Genomic DNA, 23196 nt, shown 5'->3' with positions numbered 1-23196 from the left:
TAAAACTACCACCTAGCAAGTGTGGTGTCTGGCGGTGACACCACATTCCTTCCCCGCAAATCGGCGAACGGTCGTGTTATAAGGCTTCCGCCCGCCGTGGGGAGGACCCCATGTTGACGTAAGCGATGAGGTGGGGAGCCTAACAACAGGCGAGGCTGTGCCACCCGCACCCGGCCATTCGGTCCGAGGGGAGCAGGAAACGCCTGAAAAACTAGTCCAGGGTGCACGTCAACATGCGGTGTAGGCGCCCGTAAAGAGACAGGAGGGGCCGAAGGGTCGACCTCCATTGCGTCGGGGTACCCGACGCTGAAGATGCCATGTGGTCCGGAGCGGGCAAGAGTTCCATGGCGGAGGACAGCTGGTCATGGGAAGCGATCGTCGGCGCGTGACCCAGGGAGGCGCCAGGCGGTTGCAGCAACGCGTCCACTGCGGGCGGCGCCGGCGTGAGAACAGGTGGCGGCGGCGGCACGTCGCCATGGGGCAAAATGGAAGGCAGCGTCGGTAACACCTGGCAATGAGGCGAGCCAGTAGATGGGTCCCCAGGGCGCTGACCAGACGGCACCGTCGCTGAAAGCAGACGGGGAGCGGCAGAACCCGTGCGACGACAGAGGCGCAGCTGATTGAGATGCCGACGCACCTCACCAGAGGCCCCCAAAACCAAATACATCGCGCGGCCAAGGCAGCGAAGAATGCGCCCTGCGAGCCAACGCCGTGAACCTCGATAGTTGCGATAGAATACAACGTCGCCTGGAGCAAAAGCAGAAGTCTGCTGCTGCACAGGAACCTGATGCGGCGGGTGCAGCAAAGACATCAAGGTTCGATGAGGACGACCGTGGAGCAACTCAGCCGGCGAGCGACCATCTCGGGGCTGAGAGCGATACGATGACAAAAGAGCAACAACGCGTCCTCCCGAGAATGCGACTCTTTCAACTTCAATATCTGTGACTTGACAGTCCGGACCAATCGTTCAGCGGCACCGTTTGACTGAGCCGAAAACGGCGCGAATGTCAGATGTTGAATACCATTGGCCTGGCAGAAAGACTGAAATTCTGCGGACATGAATTGTGGGCCATTGTCGGAAACAATAGTCTGCGGAAGACCTTCAATGCAAAAGATATCAGACAACGCTTGGATGGTGGCAGATGACGTCGTGGAAGACATCCGGACAACAAAAGGAAAATTACTGAAGGCATCTACCAGAACCAACCATCGAGCATTCCAGAATGGACCAGCAAAATCGAGCAAGCGTTGCCAAGGGGAAGTGGCTTTCGGCCATGCAAAGAATTTCCGCGGCGGTACGGATTGTTGTTCGGCACACGCCAGGCAAGAAGAGCACATATTCGTAATCGCAGCATCAATTCCGAACCAAGTACAGTGCTGACGAGCAAGTTGTTTCGTTCGCACTATACCCCAACGTCCTTGGTGAAGAAGCCGTAAAACAGAGGACTGTAACGAACGTGGGACCACGACTCTGGACTGATCATTATCAGAACGCAACAACAAAACACCACGTCGAACAAAAAGTCTCTCCTTGTGAGCAAAAAATCGGCGAACCAGCGGATCCTCGATCCGCGACTTTGACAAGGGCCATTGCGTAGCAACAAAACACAAAATGGTAGCAAAGACCGGATCAGCAGCTGTGGCTGTAGCTACACGACGAAAATCAATCGGAAACGATTCGACCACGTCATCGGTTTCCGAATCAATGGACATGCAAGCAAGTTCGGAAGAATCGAATGCTCTATCCTCAGCAACATGCAAACGGGACAACGCATCGGCGTTTCCGTGCTTAGCAGTGGACCGATACAAAATATCGTAGCGGTACTGCGAGAGGAAAATAGACCAGCGAATGAATTTCTGCGCTGTACGCGGAGGTACAGGCTTGGTCGGATGAAAAAGCGACGTCAAAGGTTTGTGGTCTGTGATGATGGTAAAGTGACAACCATACAAGAAATCATGGAACTTAGTAACACCAAACACGAGAGCCAAAGCTTCTTTCTCTATCTGTGAATAATTTCTTTGCGCAGACGAGAGCAATTTGGACACAAAGGCAATAGGGCGATCATGCGACCCATCTCTGTGCGCAAGCACAGCACCGATCCCGAAATCCGATGCATGTACCATCAACAAAAGGGGTTTCTGGGGATCGAATGGCGTAAGGCAAGTATTTGAAAGCAACGCCGATTTCAACTGGCGAAAAGCGCGGTCGCAGTCCGTCGTCCAGACGAACGGAACACCTGTACGGCGTAAGCGATGAAGCGGAGCTGAAATGGAAGAGGTAGTGCGCACATTCACTCACACCTTGTGATTCTAAATCGTGTAATGTTCTTGCGACCTCATCATGCAATGCGTGAGGAACATTGCGCGCTCTGAAAAATTTCGGTCGCGCATTGACTTTCAGTTCCAAATGTGCTTCATAGTGTTTAGTGCAACCTAAGCCCGGTGCAAAAATGTCTGCAAATTCTTCACATAGCCGAGAAACACTGGCGGAAGGCACAGTCTGATTCACTGATAGGACATGATTTACAATAGACATGTTAAACAACTGAAATAAATCTAAACCAAACAAGTTCACTGCAGTAGAAGAACGAAGAACGTAAAATGACACAAGTTTTGTTTGTCCCTTGTATGTTGCAAGAAGAGTGCACTGTCCTAACACAGGGTATTCTGACCTGAATAACTATTTAACTGAATATTTGCGGCACGCAACGGAGGTTTGCCCAGTTGTTTGTACGTGTCGTGATTGAGCAATGAAACTGCAGCTCCGGTATCGAGCTGGAATGGTATGACCTTGCCATGAAAGTCCAAATCTACAAAAAGTTTATTGTCCTGCTGACGACAAGAACGACTGTCTCGTGCAATTTGAACTGATACAGGTACAGCATCACTTGCTAATTGACGTGATTTACGGCGACGTCGACGCACACTTTGTGTGGGACGAACACAGTCACTGTTAGAGACAGTGGCACTGGACGAAGTGGAATTAACTACATGAATCTCCATGGGTGAAGGTCCACGAGCCTGAGTGTCCTTGGTTCGAAGCAAAGGGCCTGGAACGATTAAGAGTGTCTGATCTGAGCTTTTTCTGGCAAACACTTTGAACATGTCCTTTCTTATTACAGAAAAAGCAAATAGCTTGGCGTGACGGGCAATTTTCACGCGAATGTCTAGTAGCACACCGCGGGCATGATTTCACTGGATTTGTATGCTGGCGCGGCACACCTGGTTTAGAGCGTGGTGGCAGCTGCGTGGACGTGCGCGAGGGCAGTTTACCGGTCCGTGCAGCGTGCCCGGCGGGCCGGTTAATGTGACACACGGCTGGCGAAGTTTCAAATGATTCCTGTGCAAAGTCAAGCGTGTCTTGTCTATCCAATATGTCTATCACTTGTTGAAGGGAGGGATTGACGAGTTTCAAAATCTGTTCCCGTATGCGAACATCAGAAACGTTCTGTGCTATTGCATCACGTACCATAGTATCTGAATAAGGGAGTCCACATTCACACTCAAAAGCACAATCCCTTGTAAGGCCTTGCAATGTTGCAACCCACTCCCTATTAGTTTGACCGGCCGTACGTTTCGCACGAAAGAAAGTATACCTCTGTGCAACTACATTGACTGTTTCTTTGAAATAGGCATCTAACGCCGACAAAATTTCTTTGTAGGACAGAGTTGCGACGTCACATCGGGGAAATAATTTCACTATCACACGGTACGTTTGCACCCCTACACATGACAATAAGTGAGGCTGCCGCTCGTTACCTTGAATTCTGTAGGCGGCGAGATGAAATCCAAACTGGCGTGACCACTCCGTCCATGTTTCCATGTCTGCTTGAAAATTACGGAATGGTGGTGCAACTGCATGTTGTGGCTGTGGTAGCGGTGAAGCGGCGGCGGCCGCATCGTTTTGCTGTGCACGTTGACCCTGGACGAGCTGTCCAAGGGCATCCAATAACGCCTGCGTCTGCTGATTCTGCAAGCGATAAAATTCGGACAGTACATCTGGCGAAGCCATGACACAAGTAAATGTAAGCAATTAGAAAGAACAAGACCCTTTCCGTTGACTCGTCGCCAAAAAATGTTGTGTCTAGACAAGACAGCCTAGACACAATGAGAGGAAGCCGAAAGGCACGCGCTAAGTTAAAGCAGGGTGGCATGAGGTCTGAAACAGGATACGTAATGAATGCTATAAAGAAAAGTACGTAGCTTCTGGAATACTTAACTTTCCATCCTTTTGGTACATCTGGAGATTGTGGTGATACAAGTGAGACTCTTTAGATACATGCAATGTTACTAATGGCGCCTTGCCAGGTCGTAGCCATTGACTTAACTGAAGGCTATTCTAACTATTGGCTCGGCTAATGAGCAATGCTTCGTCCATGTCGTCGCTAGCAAAGTCGTCCGTACAACTGGGCGAGTGCTAGTCCGTATCTCGAGACCTGCCTTGTGGTGGCGCTCGGTCTGCGATCACACAGTGGCGACACGCGGGTCCGATATGTACTAATGGACCGCGGCCGATTTAAAACTACCACCTAGCAAGTGTGGTGTCTGGCGGTGACACCACACAACTCACACGCTGGACCACAATTGGCAGTCTCCATCTGAGTGGATGACCAGCTGTCTTTGAGAGTGGAGAGGTGGGAGCCATACTAGGTGACTGTTGAATGTCTGGGTGGGCAGCACCTTCCTAACCCCACCACTGATGTCAGCGCAGCATGTGCTCGTGGCACTGACCTGCAACATCAATGTCACAGCTCACTGACAAGGTGTGAGCACTCCTTTGAGGCACATGTGCTTGCGCCCAGCTGCTGACTGCAGCTTGGAAGACACTCACACATTTATACACACTGCACAATAAATAAATGTTATTATAGATAACGCTGTATCACTGATGTCTCCAGGCATCCACTGGACCATTCATCCTCACTTTAAGCATGACCTCCTGATAACAATGTGAACCCAGTGAATGGGCTGTCACATTACTGTCAGAATTGAATGTCACCTCAAGACTTTAGTGGCAGTGAGGCTGTGTCTACAGTGCCATCTAGCAGTACCAGCACAATGTGTTAGTGAGTGAACTTTATCTTCATTGTAAGGCTTTTCAGTGTATATGTGTACCTGTTTTGAGCCACCTCAAGTTGGAGAGACATCATTAGCTCTCTGAGAGTGTCATTTTTTAAACCAGAAGGGCCTGTGTATTTGTCACTGTTTAGGGGCCATGTTAAGGAAACTTATTTAATACCAGTTTTGTGTAACTTTTGTAACCTATATGGACATGAGTTGGCATGTACTGAGGCTGTGTTTCTCATTTGTAGTACTTGTAGGCAATCTGGGCATGTGACACAAGATTGGTCTGAGTCTCATTGGACAATAATACACCAGAAAGATTAGTGTGTAATTATTGTTTTTTATGTGTTGAATGTACAGTTTTTCTATTTTTATTTGTTGTTGTTGTTGTTGTAAAAGGCAGTAGTAAATAATGCAAAATGCAAGACACATGTTCTAAAACTGTGGGTATTGTTTTTTTTCTTTTTTTTTGTGAGCTAGGCTCATTGCTCATTGTCTTTAAGTATGAGGTATTGATTAGATTTCATTAGATTACATTAGATTAATACTAGTTCCATGGATCATGAATACGATATTTCGTAATGATGTGGAACGAGTCAAATTTTCCAATACATGACATAATTAAGTTAATTTAACAACATACTTAAGTTAATATAACAACTTTTTTATTTTTTTTAATATAACAACTTTTATTTATTTATTTTATTTTTTTTCCTTAATTTATATCTAAAAATTCCTCTATGGAGTAGAATGAGTTGTCATTCAGAAATTCTTTTAATTTCTTCTTAAATACTTGTTGGTTATCTGTCAGACTTTTGATACTATTTGGTAAGTGACCAAAGACTTTAGTGGCAGTATAATTCACCCCTTTCTGTGCCAAAGTTAGATTTAATCTTGAATAGTGAAGATCATCCTTTGTCCTAGTATTGTAGTTATGAACACTGCTATTACTTTTGAATTGGGTTTGGTTGTTAATAACAAAATTCATAAGAGAGTATATATACTGAGAAGCTACTGTGAATATCCCTAGATCCTTAAATAAATGTCTGCAGGATGATCTTGGGTGGACTCCAGCTATTATTCTGATTACACGCTTTTGTGCAATAAATACTTTATTCCTCAGTGATGAATTACCCCAAAATATGATGCCATATGAAAGCAATGAGTGAAAATAGGCATAGTAAGCTAATTTACTAAGATGTTTATCACCAAAATTTGCAATGACCCTTATTGCATAAGTAGCTGAACTCAAACGTTTCAGCAGATCATCAATGTGTTTCTTCCAATTTAATCTCTCATCAATGGACACACCTAAAAATTTTTAATATTCTACCTTAGCTATATGCTTCTGATTAAGGTCTATATTTATTAATGGCATCATACCATTCACTGTACGGAACTGTATGTACTGTGTCTTATCAAAATTCAGTGAGAGTCCGTTTACAAGGAACCACTTAGTAATTTTCTAAAAGACAGTATTGACAATTTCATCAGTTAATTCTTGTTTTTCAGGTGTGATTACTATACTTGTAACATCAGCAAAGAGAACTAACTTTGCCTCTTCATGAATATAGAATGGCAAGTCATTAATATATATTAAGAACAACAAAGGACCCAAGACTGACCCTTGTGGAACCCCATACTTGATAGTTCCCCAGTTTGAGGAATGTGCTGATCTTTGCATATTATGAGAACTGCTTATTTCAACTTTCTGCACTCTTCCAGTTAGGTACGAATTAAACCATTTGTGCACTGTCCCACTCATGCCACAATACTTGAGCTTGTCTAGCAGGAACTGCAAACTGTGATCATAAGGTGAAAATGCAGGAAGCTGTTGATGATGTTAGTTGTCTTTCAAATTTTGTGGATAATAAAGAAGTACAGACACATTTATTTCTGAAGGATGCTGATTCATTGCCCCTTGGGGTGGTACTAACTTCTCCAAAGGGTGGAGGTAGGAAAAGAAGAAAGAGGAAAAACACTTGCTAGGCTAAAGATTAAGCCAACAAGACTGCAGCCTTTCAGGAACATGTGCCTGAGTGCAGTCTAAATTTGATGATACTTGCAAGCCTCTAGGAAGTGTGGGTAAGAGCAAAAGACATCTACTTGTTTCTTGAAAGCACAGTCAAAACCAGGGAGAGTATGTTGTGTCCAAAGGAGAAAGGTTCGAGCAAGGCAACATTGCGAGGGTCTATTATCGTGAAAGCAGAACCATCTAAACTGTATACAGCATTATTAGGAGACAGCTCAAACAGTAAAGTGCTGAAGAGCACAAGGAAGTTGGGTTTGAAAAGGAAAGATATAAAGAAGAATGGCATTGCAAGGCATAGTCAGTCTGTAACTGAATGTAAAATAAGTGTGATATCTGGAGCTATTGACCACTATGTTGTACACAGTAGTGTTACAAGTAGTTGTTGTTGAAACATACTTTTAGGGACGTGTGTTTTGAGAAAATATAAGGAATGCTTTTGTGTCAAAGACAAAATACCAGATGATATACTGAAACAGATGGTTAAAAGAACACCTAATAGACTGTAAAATTAGTATAACTTATAAAGACAAAAATGAGGATTAACTTGTAAAGACAAAAATGAGGATAATGATATTGAATTGGGAAACAATGTATGTAAGTCAGTTCCTACGAATAACAAAGTTTTGCACCATGTACAATTATGTAACTAGATTTACGAGATTAGTGTAGAGAATGAGCAGAGGCAAAATTCAGGATTTTTTTTTTTTTTAACAGGGGAGGAGTGTTGTGTGGTGGAATAATTTTATTGTGCAGGATTGGAATATTGTTAAAGTTCTACCAGGCAAGCTCAGAGCAAAAACAATTATTAGGTCAACAAGGCATACTGCCAGTGCAAAAGACCACAGAATGGGGAAGACAAAAAAATGCAAGCTCTGCTTTGCTACTTGACGAGGCAGTGTGCGAGCTGCTGTCTTTGAACTGACCAGGCAGGCTGCATCCATGAAGCCTGCTAGCCAACTCGTGCGCATCTGCTGCATTCTCGGTCAATTTGTGATGACATACTGGGGCCTTGTGACAACCGACATACTGGACCACAGTTGGCAGTCTCCACCAGAGTGCTCGTCAGGCTGTATTTGAGAGCACTGATGTGGGAGCTGTAATAGGTCACTGCAGAACGTCTGGGCCGGCAGCACCTTCCTCTCCCCACTACCGACGCCACCACAGTGTGCAGCCATGGCTCTCCCCTGCTGTGGGGATGTCATGACTCACTGATGAGGGGTCAGTTATCCTTTGCTGCATGTGCATTTGCGTCCAGCCACTGGCTGCAGCTCTGAAGACTCTCATACCTCTGTACACTTCACATGAGAAACAAATGTTATTACAGATACCACTTTATCACTGACACCATCTTGCATGCACTGGACCACTCACCCTCACTTTATGCTCAGCCTCCTGATCACAATGTGACCCCAGCACACAAATCACAACAATAAACTTTACTTTAGTAGTGAGCATCAGTTGTTCGGTGGCGAACACGAAAATCTTTGAGTAAACTACACTTGCTTGATGTATGTACTCATCACCAACAGTGTTCTTTCGGAAACCACTGGCAATGTGAATATTGTTGCATGACTTAGACAATGGAGTGTATATAATGATCATATTGAAACATTTGTTTACAACAGTGGTAATTAGTTCCCAGAAGAGTATGCACTGATATGAAACTTCCTGGCAGTTTAAAAATGTGTGTCAGCCCGAGACTCAAGCTCAGTACCTTTCCCTTTCTTGGGCAAGTGCTTTACCATTTGGAAGGTAGAGACGAGATACCGGTGGAAGTAAAGCTGTGAGGAGCTGTGCACGGGTAGTTTAGTCAGTAGAGCACCTGCCCGTGATAGGCAAAGGCCTGAGTTTGAGTCTCGGTCTGGCGCACAGTTTTAATCTTCCAAGAAGTTTCAGATCTATTTATTACCTTTCATTACTTCACAAGATATGCACTACCTGAACACATGTTTTGTGAGTGTTATACACTTTTAAATAGATAATTACAGAATCAATGTTCACACTGGAATCAGTACTCTAGCTCCCACCTCCCACTACCGATTATGGTGAAACAAATTGCACATATGTTCTTCATTTTAATAAATTTGTAACGCCTTCATGAGCTTTTGCAACTATATATCATGTTATTCTAAGATTTTTTTTTATATCAGGAGTGGACACAAACAAGCTTGTCTGGAAAGTGCCACAACCCTGTGTGTATGAAATGATTATGGATGCTAACTTGACTCCGGACCTCGTATACACTAAGCCATTACCACCACATGTCATTCAAGCTTCGTGGAGCCCAGCTGGTATGCTCAGACATCAAAGGTCAGTAATTTCTGCAGATTTTTGTCTGATGTAAATACTCATTATGTTAAAGCAGTATGTTTTTAAAATATTTTGTCCTTGTCACTGACAAGAAACTATGTGAATAATTTAAATAGTCATTATCACAAAACCTCATCACTGTTGTAGTTATTTCATTTGTGTAATTGTAGCTAGAGGATTGAGAAAGTGGCTGAACACTGTGGAAGCCATTATAATTAGTCGGTAGCTCATATGAACTGGCACAGACTATTTCACCAAATCCTTTACAATGGGGCTCAATAATGGCAGAAGTCTTTGTGGCGTCACTTGAAACCAATATAAGGACCTCGTCGAGAGACCTAGAAAAATGCAGATAGATGGAATGTCTATCAGAAGATAAAAAGCTCCCTAGCATTTGACTAACTCTTTTGGAGTTGATCTGTTTGAATAACGTGGTAAAAGATAGGAAGTGTTAGCGTGATCAAAGTGGAAAGTACAACAAATCCATCTGTGTCCCCCACATGCAAATAGGTTTATGCGAGGGTTGTTCTCCAAAACCACCAATGGCATTCACATAACCAAATTCCATAAGAAACTGCAGAAAAATGGACACCTCAGAAATGAGGGACAGTTGACTACAATACTAGCCACAAAAGTAGAAAGCAAACAGATGTCATTGGCACTAGTTTTACAGAGTATTTGTCTGGTTACATGTGTACAATGTATGGGTCAGCTTGGTCAATATCTCTGAAAATTCTTGGCAGTCTTTCTTATTATTTATTTATCAGCTTGTTTGGGACAATGTGAGCCAAAACACTTGACCATGGTATGAGACCATACATAGTTTAAGGAATGGTAATTAGAAAGTTTATAAACAAAGGAAACCAAATAATTAATAAAACATGGAATAAATTTGTCAGAGAGTATATAAATAAATTACACATTACAAAATAGTTCTCAACCATGCAAGGAACTCCTGTCCAGAAAAGAAGGAGTGAGCAACAAGGAAACCTTTCAGCATTGAACTGAAGACTTGGAGTTTACCATCCTTTTTTTTCAGTACTGCTGGTACATCTGCTCATTCACAGTAAAGTGATTAATATATTTGTATAGTATTCTCCTAATTTTAAAGTCAAATACTTTGCAAGTTTTATATTGTAACTTAATTAAATTTACATTTGTAAACTTCACAGCTATTAGACTAAGACATGTAAATATTTATTTTACAAATAGTGAATAACTGAAAAACACTAACAAAATTTGTATTCTCTCTCATAATGAAATTGAGTATTACATACATATTATTGTAATGTGTGCAAAAAGATAGTAAAATTGACAAGATTATATGCACAATGAGGCAAACTTTCCGAAATGAAATTTTCTCTCTGCATCAAAGAAGATCCACATCTTACATTTTTCGGCATTGAAGGGACCCTAAATATTGGATCAACAGCAGCACAGACCATCGTTCATAGTCACTTAGGCCTTACTAAGAGATGTGCCCGTTGTGTGCCATATTCTCTGACAAAGCCAAAAGGAGGCGAGAATGGACTGGTGTTGTTTCATGCTCGAAAAATTCAATGGAGGGAAGTCCCAAGACACCTACAATATCGTCACAGGTGATGAAACGTGGTTCTACCATTATGACCCTGAAACAAAGAGACAGTCTTCCGTGTGGTGCTTTCCAGGGGAGGAACCACCCACAAAAGTTCGACGAAGTCGGAGCTCTGGAAAAAAGATGGTGGCAACTTTTTTCACAAAGATCGTGCATCTCACCTCTGTGACCTTGGACACACATCATACAGTCAATGCTGAATGGTACGTGAATGATTGTCTTCCAAAAGTCATCGCCACATGGAAGTCACAGCATCCAAAGTCCAAGAGTGGGCACCTTCTGCTGCATCACGACAATGCATCTGTGCACAGGGCTGCCAGAACGATGGACTTTCTGGAGAAGGGAAAAGTGCGAGTGTTACCCCATCCCCCCTATTCACCTGACCTGGCCTGGCCCCCTGTGACTTCTTTCTGCTCCTTAAAACTAAGGAAAAAATTCGAGGGGAGTGGTTTTCATCAGATGAAGAGGCCATTGCAGTGTACGAGAGTGCACTAAGTGACATCCCAAAAGAAGCTTGAGCTAACACATTTTCTAAGTGGTTTCAGAGAATGGAAAAATGTATACATGCTAATGGAGAGTATTTTGAAAAGTTGTAAACGTTTTTTTGCAAATAATTTTTTTTTCACACATTATGCTAAAAACTTTCGGCATAGCCCTGTAACTGGACATATAAAAAATGTAGTCACCAAGCGGTGGCAGAAAACACACCTAAAAGAAGGTTGTAATTAGGCAAGCTTTCAGAGCCAGTGGCTCCTTCTTCAGGCAGAAGGGTTGAAGGGGAAGGAAGAGGGGTGAAGGAAAAGGACTGGAGGGGTCTAGGAAAAGGGGTAGATTTTGGGAAAGTCACCAGAACTGCAAGTCAGGGGAGACCTACTGCATGGGATGAGAAGGAAAGGCTGATTGTTGGGAACTGCACCGGATGAGATCCCCCATGTACATGGTCTGCCTGCTGCTGAACATTTCCTCAATCAGTCCCCACCTTATTTGAGACCTGTGACATCCTTCTCACTCATCTCAATCAACTTTACACTTACCAACAACTACTTAACCTTTGAAAATAGTTCAAATGGCTCTGAGCACTATGGGACTTAACTTCTGAGGTCATCAGGCCCCTAGAACTTAGAACTACTTAAACCTGACTAAACTCAGGACATCACACACATCCATGCCCGAGGCAAGATTCGAACCTGCGACCGTAGCGGTCGTGCAGTTCCAGACTGTAGCACCTAGAACTGCTCGACCACCACGGCCGGCAACCTTTGAGGGGCAGACATACAAACAGGTCAGGGGTTCGGCCATGGGAACCGGGATGGCTCCTTCCTACACCAACCTTTTCATGAGTTACTTGGAGACGGCTTTCCAGGAATTCGTAAGTCTTCAGAACTTGGTCTGGTTTAGATACATCAATGACATCTTTACTGTATGGACTCACAGTGAGACTGACCTGTCAAAATTCCTGGAATCTCTGAATACCTTCTGCCAGTTAAATTTCACATGATCCTATTCTGAATCCTGTGCCACTTTCCTTGATGTCGATCTCGTCCTCACCGAAGGCCGGCCACACTCTTCTGTCCACATTAAGCCTGCTAACAAACAACAGCTCTTACATTCTGACAGTTGCCATCCTTTCCATGTTAAATGTTCCCTCCCATACAGCCTTGGCATTTGAGGCAAACATATTTGTTCAGATGCAGACTCTTTACAGCAATACACCACCATTCTCACCCCAGCCTTCACTGGACATAACTACCCCACCAGCCTAATTGAAAAGTAGATATTCAGGGCCTTCATATGCAACCCTGGTACTACTGATCCCTCCAAAAAACAACTTCAGAGCACACCGCTGGTCACTCAGTATTATCCTAGTCTGGAATGTATTAATCTGCTACTTCGACTAGGCCATGACTTCCTAAAAACACGCCATGAAATGAGATACATTCTGTCTGAGATTTTGCCCACCACTCCTAGAATAGCTTTTCATTACCCTCCCAGTCTCCACAATATTCTTAACAGACACTATGTTCCTCCTGCAACCATCTGCCTACCCTGTGGCTCCTACCCCTGTGACCATTCCCACTACAAGACTTGCCCTATGCACCCCCCAACCACTGCCTATACCAGCCCTGAAACTGGGAAAACATGTACTATCAAAGAGAGAGTTACCTGTGAAATGACACATGTTATATACCAGCTGTTATGTAAACTATGTTGGCCTTTTACATCAGCATGACTACCACCAAATTATCAGTTAAGATGAATGGGCATAGGCAGTGGGTGTATAATGTCAATACATAATATTCTGTTGCAGAGTATGCTCTACAACATGATAATCTTGACCTTGGGTGCGTGTTTTACCACATGCACCATCTGGGTTCTTCCCCCAGACACCAATTTCTCAGAACTGCTCAGGTGGGAAATAGCGCTACAACATGTCCTTGGTTCTCACCACCCATCTGGCCTTAATGTACGTTAATTTCTTCCATCTAAGCATTTCTTCACTGTAACTATTCCTTTCTTCACTACGTTTTACATTACACACAATGCAATTAGCTTTTCACTTTTCACTCTTATTAACTCAACATGATGTTTTAGCAATAATCCCTGTTTTGCATATTATCCTGTCTTTCAACTTGAAGCTCTCAATCTTGTCCAATACAGTCCTCAACAATCAGTCTTTCCTTCTCATCCTGCCTGGTAAGTCTCCTCTAACCTGCGATCCTGGGTGACTTTACCAAAATCTACCACTTTTCCTAGAACTCTCCAGTCATTTTTCTTCACCACTCTTTCTTCCCCTACAACACTTCTGCCTGAAGAAGTAGTCACTGGCTCCAAAAGCTTGCCTAATTTTAACCTTCTTTTAAGTGTGTGTTCTGCCACCACTTGATGAGTAGGTTTTTTATTTATAAAGTTACAGTATATTGTCAAAAATTTCTTAATAAATAAAACAGTAAACTAGTGAAAAACTGTGAATATCATAATTTTCATTTATATATGTTTTACAATCATTGTACTGCTAATCATGGGCATACCCAGCGAGGGGCAGGGGGGGGGGTGCCGCAGCTGACCCCCCCCCCCCCCCCCCTCTCCCTGCCTCTCGCTGGGTATGCCCATGGTTAGCAGTACAATGATTGTAAAACATATATAAATGAAAATTATTTTGCCATAACTAATTACACAGCATTTCACATAATACAAGACAATCAAAAATGATAAATAATCAGACACAAAAAGAAAAATTATAGTAAACAAAAATAATCTAATATCCATTACTATTTATATTAAACATTTTATGAGTGGCCTTGCAGCATATCTACGGCCCCAGAAAATTTGTTTTAGAAGAGTAATGTTTCACAAAATTTACAGCCTTTTCATGAAGGTAAGAAAACAGTCAAAATTTTTAGTATTTCATTAGGTGCTACAATTCCCTATTCATTTTATATTTCAGAAACAGTTTTTTAATATCTTATCCACTTGTTTATTGTACCTCTTTACCTTTTTGTGGAAACTGCCCTTATATAGTCAGACTTGTTTCAGCACTCTAGTGGTACAAAATGATAGTGTGCATACGTCATAACATTACAAATATTTTCCACAAATTACTGTTGTACTATTCTTGTCATCCCTATTACCCCAACACGTGCTTTTTATTTCCAGAAATATCAGTTGTAATTAGAATTTTTCTCATGGCTGTCAGATCCACAGTAAGTATATTATTAGCTTTTAACATATTTCCTCTCACAAGCATATGCTCTTTGTACATGACACACCACAATCCAGAGTAAAATTCCCTAGTGCAGATAATCTTCATCATAATCGTCATCAACAAAATCACGACCATCAGCATTAAAAACTAGATTGTTATAATCTCAACATAAAAAACACCTTCATTATCATGTTGCTTCTCATATCAACATTTTGTGAAGACATAATAACATCTTCAACTTTTGTGGTCTTGTCCTCCTCAGTTGCACGTAATACTACAGTATATTGATAAGTTTCACTTATGGACCGTCTGACAGCAACTGAATAAAACACAATTTTAGTGCCATACGTGTTTCGCCTTTATTTTCTGCAAGGCATCATCAGTGGCAGGTTGCGTAGACAGTTTCTTACATATTACGCTCCTGTTGCATTTTTGGTGTTGTTCTTCTTCCTATGAGCACCAATTCCACAGCACTATGCACTGAACGCTTGTTTTAAAACTTGTTTTAATGCTTGTTTTAATGCATTAAAACAAGCATTCAGTGCATAGTGCAGTGGAATGTGGAAAAAACAGCAAATTGGCGCTCATAGGAAGAAGAACAAGACCAAAAATGTAACAGGAGCGTAATATGTAAGAAACTGTCTACGCAACCTACCACTGATGATGCCTTGCAGAAAATAAAGGCGAAACGCGTATGGCACTAAAATTGTGTTTTATTCAGTTGCTGTCAGACGGTCCATAAGTGAAACTTATCAATATACTGTAGTACATAATAACATAATTCTCAACTTATCACCTCCACACTGCAAATATGAACATAATGCATCTTTAGTGAACCTATGATCAGTTACAGTGCATGTTCAAAGTTTCTCAAAGCATTACAATGTTTGACACAGTTTAGTCATCAACATTACTTTCACTGTCACTTATGGCCAATTTCGAAACTTGTGGTCCGAAAAACATTCTCAGCACTTGGTAACATTCATTACATAATGTGTTTGGGACAATACACAAAAATATTGTTAATATACATGAACTTTGATCTTAAAAGACTTTTCTTATCACAACAAAAATAATCCATTTTTGCCAATATAATGTAATTGGCTGGATAAAAAAAAAACTACTCATCAAGCAGCAGCAGGAGAATACACACACAAAGAAAGGTTTTACATATGCAACTCGTACAGGACTTGGTAGATTAATCTGCCACGAGTAATGAGTATGATGGGCAAACATCTATTAGGCGCACTACGAATGTAGTGTTGTGGACATGTCGGGAATGTGGATCTCACGGGGAGCGTGCAAGGGATAAGTCCCTGCAGATGCACTATCCTCTGTGCCAGCGGTGGCTCAGATGGATGGAGCGTCTGCCATGTAAGCAGGAGATCCCGGGTTCGAGTCCCGGTCGGGGCACACATTTTCAACATGTCCCCAATGAAGTGTATTAACGCCTGCTTGCAGCTAGGGTGTCTATTCAATTACCATTTCATTTCTAGCAAAGCTGCATGGTCATCCACGGTAACTGTTCTTTCGGGAACAGATACTACCGTCATATATATAGTTAAAAATATGGGTTCCCGGCCTTTGACCTTCTTGTGCGAACGCACACGCTATGCCCGAACTCGTACGGGACTTGGTAGATTAATCTGCCACGAGTAATGAGTATGATGGGCAAACATCTATTAGGCGCACTACGAATGTAGTGTTGTGGACATGTTGGGAATGTGGATCTCACGGGGAGCGTGCAAGGGATAAGTCCCTGCAGACGCACTATCCTCTGTGCCCGCGGTGGCTCAGATGGATGGAGCGTCTGCCATGTAAGCAGGAGATCCCGGGTTCGAGTCCCGGTCGGGGCACACATTTTCAACATGTCCCCAATGAAGTGTATTAACGCCTGCTTGCAGCTAGGGTGTCTATTCAATTACCATTTCATTTCTAGCAAAGCTGCATGGTCATCCACGGTAACTGTTCTTTCGGGAACAGATACTACCGTCATATATATAGTTAAAAATATGGGTTCCCGGCCTTTGACCTTCTTGTGCGAACGCACACGCTATGCCCGAACTCGTACGGGACTTGGTAGATTAATCTGCCACGAGTAATGAGTATGATGGGCAAACACCTATTAGGCGCACTACGAATGTAGTGTTGTGGACATGTTGGGAATGTGGATCTCACGGGGAGCGTGCAAGGGATAAGTCCCTGCAGACGCACTATCCTCTGTGCCCGCGGTGGCTCAGATGGATGGAGCGTCTGCCATGTAAGCAGGAGATCCCGGGTTCGAGTCCCGGTCGGGGCACACATTTTCAACATGTCCCCAATGAAGTGTATCAACGCCTGCTTGCAGCTAGGGTGTCTATTTAATTATCATTTCATTACATATGCAAGCTTTTGGAAACGGTTGCTCCTCCTTCTGGCAGAAGGGTTGAAGGGGAAGGAAGAGAGGTAAAAGAAAAAGACTGAAGAGGTTTAGGAAAAGGGGTAGAGTTCAGAAAAGTCGCCCTGAACCCCGTATGGTAAGTCTTCCATGGCCAGGGGTACTGGGTGTCTTTTTTGAACTCTACCACTTTTCTAAATCTCTTCAGTCCTTTCCCTTCATCCCTCTTCCTTCCCCCTCAACCCTTCTGCCAGAAGAAGGAGTCAATGGCTCTAAAAGCTTGCATATGTAAAACCTTCCTACTGCCACCGCACAGTGAGTAAATTTTTTTATGTATTTGGATATATTATTTACTTGTAACAAGATTTTCAAAAATGTTTCAGGTCTTCCGTGATAATTATATTCAAATGCTGACTGTAACTCAACAAGTGACAGTACTGACTGCAACTATGACCTAGCTTCCATTAAATTTTTTCAGACAGACACAAATTCCCATAAATAAAGTACAGTGGTTCCCCAAATATGTCCAAAACCAGGTAGAAACATTTCCATTTAACGAGACAATACAAGAACCCTCGAAATAATCTAGTGTCTTCACTTTTTCAAAATATTTCCATACCAGGAATTGTTAAATTCAAATTTCATTCGCAGGTAGTCAAATGGTTTTCACATATACCCAAGATCTATCAAAAAGGCATTATACTGACCGGTTTTCAGATATACCTAAGATTTATCAAAAAGACATTATACTGACCCAAACAGCCCTAAAATCTTATCCATGTATTTTTCTATGAAACTAAAACAGGAAAGAATGAAGCACATCTAATGCAAAATCTTCAAGTAATATTTCCAACCAAAAACATTAGGTTGCACATTCCATTTCAAATAAACATATTACATTTTACAAACAGTGAGTCTATTTACCCACAAAACTTTATTAAAATCTAAACAGAATGCAGATACATAACACAACCAGAATTGTTTCATACAAAAATATTTTTCATCAAAAGCAATAAAATATATGTTTCTCTTTCAAAACAAGAAAATTCCTCATCACTCGATTATAAACATAAATGATAAAATTATAAACAGCCGACCAGTTGCAATGGATAAAGAATTATTTACCTAGGTTTCAACAAATTTAAATTTGTCTTCTTCAAACCCTATTTCTAGGGCTATATTTTAATTTTGACAAATGGATCTATGCCGGCATTTGTAAAAACGGCGATGATACATCAGTCCATACTAATGTAAAATTGCCACCTTCTGAAGAAGACAAATTTAAATTTGTTGAAACCTAGGTAAAGAATTCTTTATCCATTGCAACTGGTCGGCTGTTTATAATTTTATTACGTGGAACCGTTGCTGTTGTGCAGCTATGTTTAAAATACTGAAACATAAATGAGTTTTTTTTATTACAGAAGCATAACTCACTTAAAATGTTATATCATTTCAAAAGCTTTTTCAAATAGACACAAATATGAAAATTTCGCTCAGAAATAGAGAAAAAAATTTATCTCTTAGATTAAGCAGTAATTAAACTTCTCATTAGCATCCTCTGGGATTATACTCAAGTTTTCATAAAACCATATCAACATTTTACATTTCCTAACATTAATCATCCTACACATTTTCTAGCACTAATCACTCTACAACACACTAAGTCATTAACACTAAACATAATCAAAGGCAAGAATATTTAGTAACCATTGTTCAATATAAATCCTAGCATAATGTTAGCTGAAATATTAAATGGTCATTAACTGTTTTGTGTAACCTATTCATCAGAGCATAAGTAACCTATTCATCAGTGACAGTGTGTGGTATTGTTGCAGTGTTGTTCAACTCTCAGTAATTTTATGCTTCATAATTATGTCCATTTTTTCTTACATATTTTTTGCTTCAGGATACATAATACACTGCCCGAAAAGAAAAAAAAGAAAAAATAGTACACCCTTTCAGAGGGTTCCAGTTCACTCAAGATTTGCAACAGTGCGTATGAAGTACATGAAATGATTACATTTACAGATCAATAGCACAAGCTATTCTGAGGTAACAGGTGTCAACCTATGCTTCAAACACCCATATTAGTATGTGATGCAGCCACCTGCTCGGTGTGTTCACATAGTTGTGTAACACTTGTCGGTAAATGAGTCGCACAAGTCACTTCTCATCCCTTCATATCCCATATGTGCTTGACTGAAGACAAGCCTGGAGATCTTGTTGGCCAGGGAAGTTCCTGCACGCCTTGCAGAGCACATTGAGTTTCACAGCCCATGTCTGGGCAAGCATTATCCTGTTGGAACAACACATCACATTCCTGTTGCAAGAATGACAAAAGAACGGGTCTAACAACATTCCGCACATACTGAGCACTGGTTAGCGCCCCTTCCAGAAACAACAAAGGTGTTCGAGAGTTTTAGCTTATCACACACCAGACCATAAGGCTTGTGGTGGGGCTGTTATGTCTTGCACAGACACACTCTACAAGACAGCACTCACTAGGTCAATGTTTTATGCACAAACGACCATCACTTGGATGCAGGTAGAATCTGCTTTCATCACTGCTGACTGCAGTGCACCATTCCATCTCCCAAGTGATCCTCTGGAGTCACCAGCGAAGACATGCACTTTGATGATGGGGCATAAGTGAAAGACGGGCTAGAGGTGTGTGTGCCGATAGTCCCACTGCTGATAACCAGTTCACAGCAGCTTGTGTTGACATGTTTGAAGTCACAAGCCCTCTTATCTGTGCTGTGGCAGCTGCCCGATCTGCCACTGCTGCCCTAACAGCATGACGATCCTGGTGGGCATCTGTGCTGCATGGACGTCCAGAACCTCATCTGTGGGTACGAGAATGTTCACGTAGCCACTGATACCAGTGTCATTGCACAACTGATGCAGCACATCCAACTTTTGTGGCAGTTTCTGAAAGAAGCATTCTGTCACTCCAAAGGCCACAATGTGATCCCTTTCAAACTCGCTCAGTTGGCTGCAAGAAGCACAGGTGCATCTCTGTGGCACAGTAACCTGCTTGCTTTATATGTTTGCACCACACTGAGCCTTATACCTTTCAGCATTCCCTATTAAAGGGCAGATACAGATGGCACTCTGATAGCTAAGCCACTGCATTGTCTGTTGGCAGATGACATAGAAACCATTATTGCACATCTACTGTCCCCCGGGTGGCATACACCATCATTGGATCAAAATTGACGTCATATTTCCAGATGTACTAATTCCCGCCCCCCTCCACACTACCTTTGGTCCTCAATGTACTACTGCCTCATAATGGATCCAAAAACGCTCCCAGGCTCTAAATGAACTCAGGGGTTTGTACTCCTACAGCAACTCCCTGGCAGTCAGTGTGTCCCATTGTACTTTGAGCAGGGGTGCATCGAGGCCTGGCCATAGCACCAGGTAACATGTTCACCAGTGACATCACAAGGTGTTGCAGATGGTGTACAAACTCCCGTACTAGCAATAGTTTCAGGTGTCCTTTTATGTAGCCCACTCTACAGAGGACACTTCTACCAGCTTTCCCTCCTCGCGGAATGTTGACTTATTATCAGAGCTGCTAGTCTACCAATCACAATATTACCAATATTGATATCAAATTTGTTTCAAGGGTAGAAATTTGGAGGACATGTATTTTCATCAGAATAATTAAATCAAACAATGGAGAATCCAGTTTGGAGTGTAACAATATGAGAGAAGGAAAGTTGCTACTCACCATATAGCAGAGATGCTGAGCTGCGATAGGCACAATAAAAAGATTCACACAATCATAGCTTTCGGCCATTAAGGCCTTTGTCAGCAGTAGACACACACACACTCACGCAAGCGCAACTTGCACATACATCTACAGCCTCAGAGAGCTGAAACTACACTGCGAGCAGCAGCAGCAGTGCATGATGGGAGTGGCGACTGGGTGGGGGTAACGAGGAGGCTGGGATGGGGAGGGGAAGAGATAGTATGGTGGGAGTGGTGGACAGTGAAGTGTTGCAGTTTAGACGGTGGGTAGGAGAGGTGGTGTGGAGGGGGGAGGGGATAAGTAACGGAAAGGAGAGAAATAAAAATAAAATAAATTAAACGACTGGGTGTGGTGGTGAAATGAAGGCTGTGTAGTGCTGGAATGGAAACAGGGAGGGGGCTGGATGGGTGAGGACAGTGACTAACAAAGGCTGAGGCCAGGAGGGTTACAGGAACATAGGAGGTATTGCAGGGAAAGTTCCCACCTGCGCAATTCAGAGAAGCTGGTGTTGGTGGGAAGGATCCATATGGCACAGGCTGTGAAGCAGTCATTAAGATGAGGGGTATCATGTTTGGCAGCTACAGGGTGGTTCACTCGTTTTTTGGCCACAGTTTCTTGGTGGCCATTCATGCGGACAGACGGCTTGTTGGTTGTCATACCTACATAGAATGCAGCACAGTGGTTGCAGCTTAGCTTGTAGATCACATGACTGGTTTCACAGGTAGCCCTGCCTTTGATGTGATAGGTAATGTTAGTGACCGGGCTGGAGTAGGTGGTGGTAGGAGGATGCATGGGACAGGTCTTGCGTCTAGGTCAATTACAGGGGTATGAGCCATGAGGTAAGGGATTGGGAGCAGGGGTTGTGTAGGGCTGGACGAGTATTCTGTGTAGGTTCGGTGGACTGCGGAGTACCACAGTAGGAGGGGTGAGAAGGATAGTGGGTAGGACATTTCTCATGTCAGGGCACGACGAGAGGTAATCGAAACCCTGGCGGAGAATGTAATTCAGTTGCTCCAGTCCCGGATGGTACTGAGTTACGAGGGGAATGCTCTTCTGTGGCTGGACTGTGGGACTTTGGGAGGTGGTGGGAGACTGGAAAGATAAGGCATGGAAGATTTATTTTTGTACAAGGATGGGAGGATAATTATGGTCAGTGAAGGCTTCAGTGAGACCTTCTGTATATTTAGAGAGGGGTTGCTCATCACTGCAGATGCGACGACCATGGGTGGCTAGGCTGTACGGAAGGGACTTCTTGGTATGAAACGGGTGGCAGCTGTCAAAGTGGAGGTATTGCTGGTGGTTAGTAGGTTTGATATGGACGGAGGTACCGATGTAGCCATCTCTGAGGTGGAGGTCAACATCTAGGAAGGTGGCTTGTTGGGTTGAGTAGGAACACGTGAAGCAAATTGGGGAGAATTTGTTAAGGTTCTGGAGGAATGTGAATAAGGTGTCCTCACGTTCAATCCAGATGGCAAAGATGTCATCAATGAATCTGCACCAGGTGAGGGGTTTAGGATTCTGGGTTTTTAGGAAGGATTCCTCTAGATCGCCCATGAATAGGTTAGCATAGGATGGTGCCATGCGGGTGCCCATAGCCGTACTGCGGATTTGTTTGTAGGTAATGCCTTCAAAGGAGAAGTAATTGTGGGTGAGGATATAGTTGGTCATGGAAACTAGGAAGGAGGTTGTTGATGTGGTATCTACAGGGCATGTGGAAAGGTAGTGTTCGATAGCAGTAAGGCAATGAGCATTAGGAATGTTAGTGTACAGGGAGGTGGCATCAATAGTGACAAGCAGGGCACCGTGTGGTAAAGGGAGAGGAACTGTGGAGTCGGTTGAGGAAATGGTTGGTATCTTTTATATAGGAAGATAGGTTCCGGGTAATAGGTTGAAGTTGTTGGTCTACGAGAGTAGAGATTCTCTCAGTGGGAGCACAGTAACCAGCCACAATGGGGCGTCCTGGGTGGTTGGGTTTATGGACTTTAGGAAGCATGTAGAAGGTGGGAGTTCGGGAAGTGGTAGGGATAAGTAGAGAGATGGAATCTTGGGAGAGGTTCTGGGATGGGCCTAAGGATTTGAATAGTGACTGGAGATCCTGCTGGATTGCTAGAATGGGATCACTATGGCATAGTTTGTAGGTGGAAGTATCTGACAGCTGAAGGAATCCTTCTGCCATGTAATCCTTGCGTTTCAAAACTACGGTGATGGAGCCTTTGTCTGCAGGTAGGATTATAAGATCGAGATCAGTTTTTAGATGCTGGACTGCGGTTCTTTCTGCCAAATTCAAAGGAACTACAGAAACAAATACAAGTTATTAAAATATTTAACACATACTTACTATACTTCTTCACTATACTGTACA

General features: G+C 42.9%; 1 protein-coding gene and 2 non-coding genes across 4 annotated transcripts in view; all 3 read left to right on the top strand.

Annotated features, from left to right (window-relative positions):
• LOC124787643 (T-cell immunomodulatory protein) overlaps window positions 1-23196 on the top strand; it is a 439315-nt gene that overhangs the window by 313041 nt on the left and 103078 nt on the right. For both annotated transcript variants that reach the window (XM_047254421.1, XM_047254422.1), the window contains one exon: window positions 9247-9406. In XM_047254421.1, coding sequence (XP_047110377.1) covers window positions 9247-9406 — 160 coding nt within the window. The remainder of the gene's footprint in view (window positions 1-9246; window positions 9407-23196) is intronic.
• Trnat-ugu lies at window positions 16485-16559 on the top strand. Its single transcript has one exon. It is a non-coding gene; the product is annotated as a tRNA-Thr (tRNA).
• On the top strand, window positions 16928-17002 carry Trnat-ugu. The gene has a single exon. It is a non-coding gene; the product is annotated as a tRNA-Thr (tRNA).

This window comes from Schistocerca piceifrons, chromosome 3 (assembly GCF_021461385.2).
Source record: "Schistocerca piceifrons isolate TAMUIC-IGC-003096 chromosome 3, iqSchPice1.1, whole genome shotgun sequence".
Taxonomy (NCBI): Eukaryota; Metazoa; Arthropoda; class Insecta; order Orthoptera; family Acrididae; genus Schistocerca; species Schistocerca piceifrons.
This window is presented reverse-complemented; position numbering and strand designations above follow the sequence as displayed.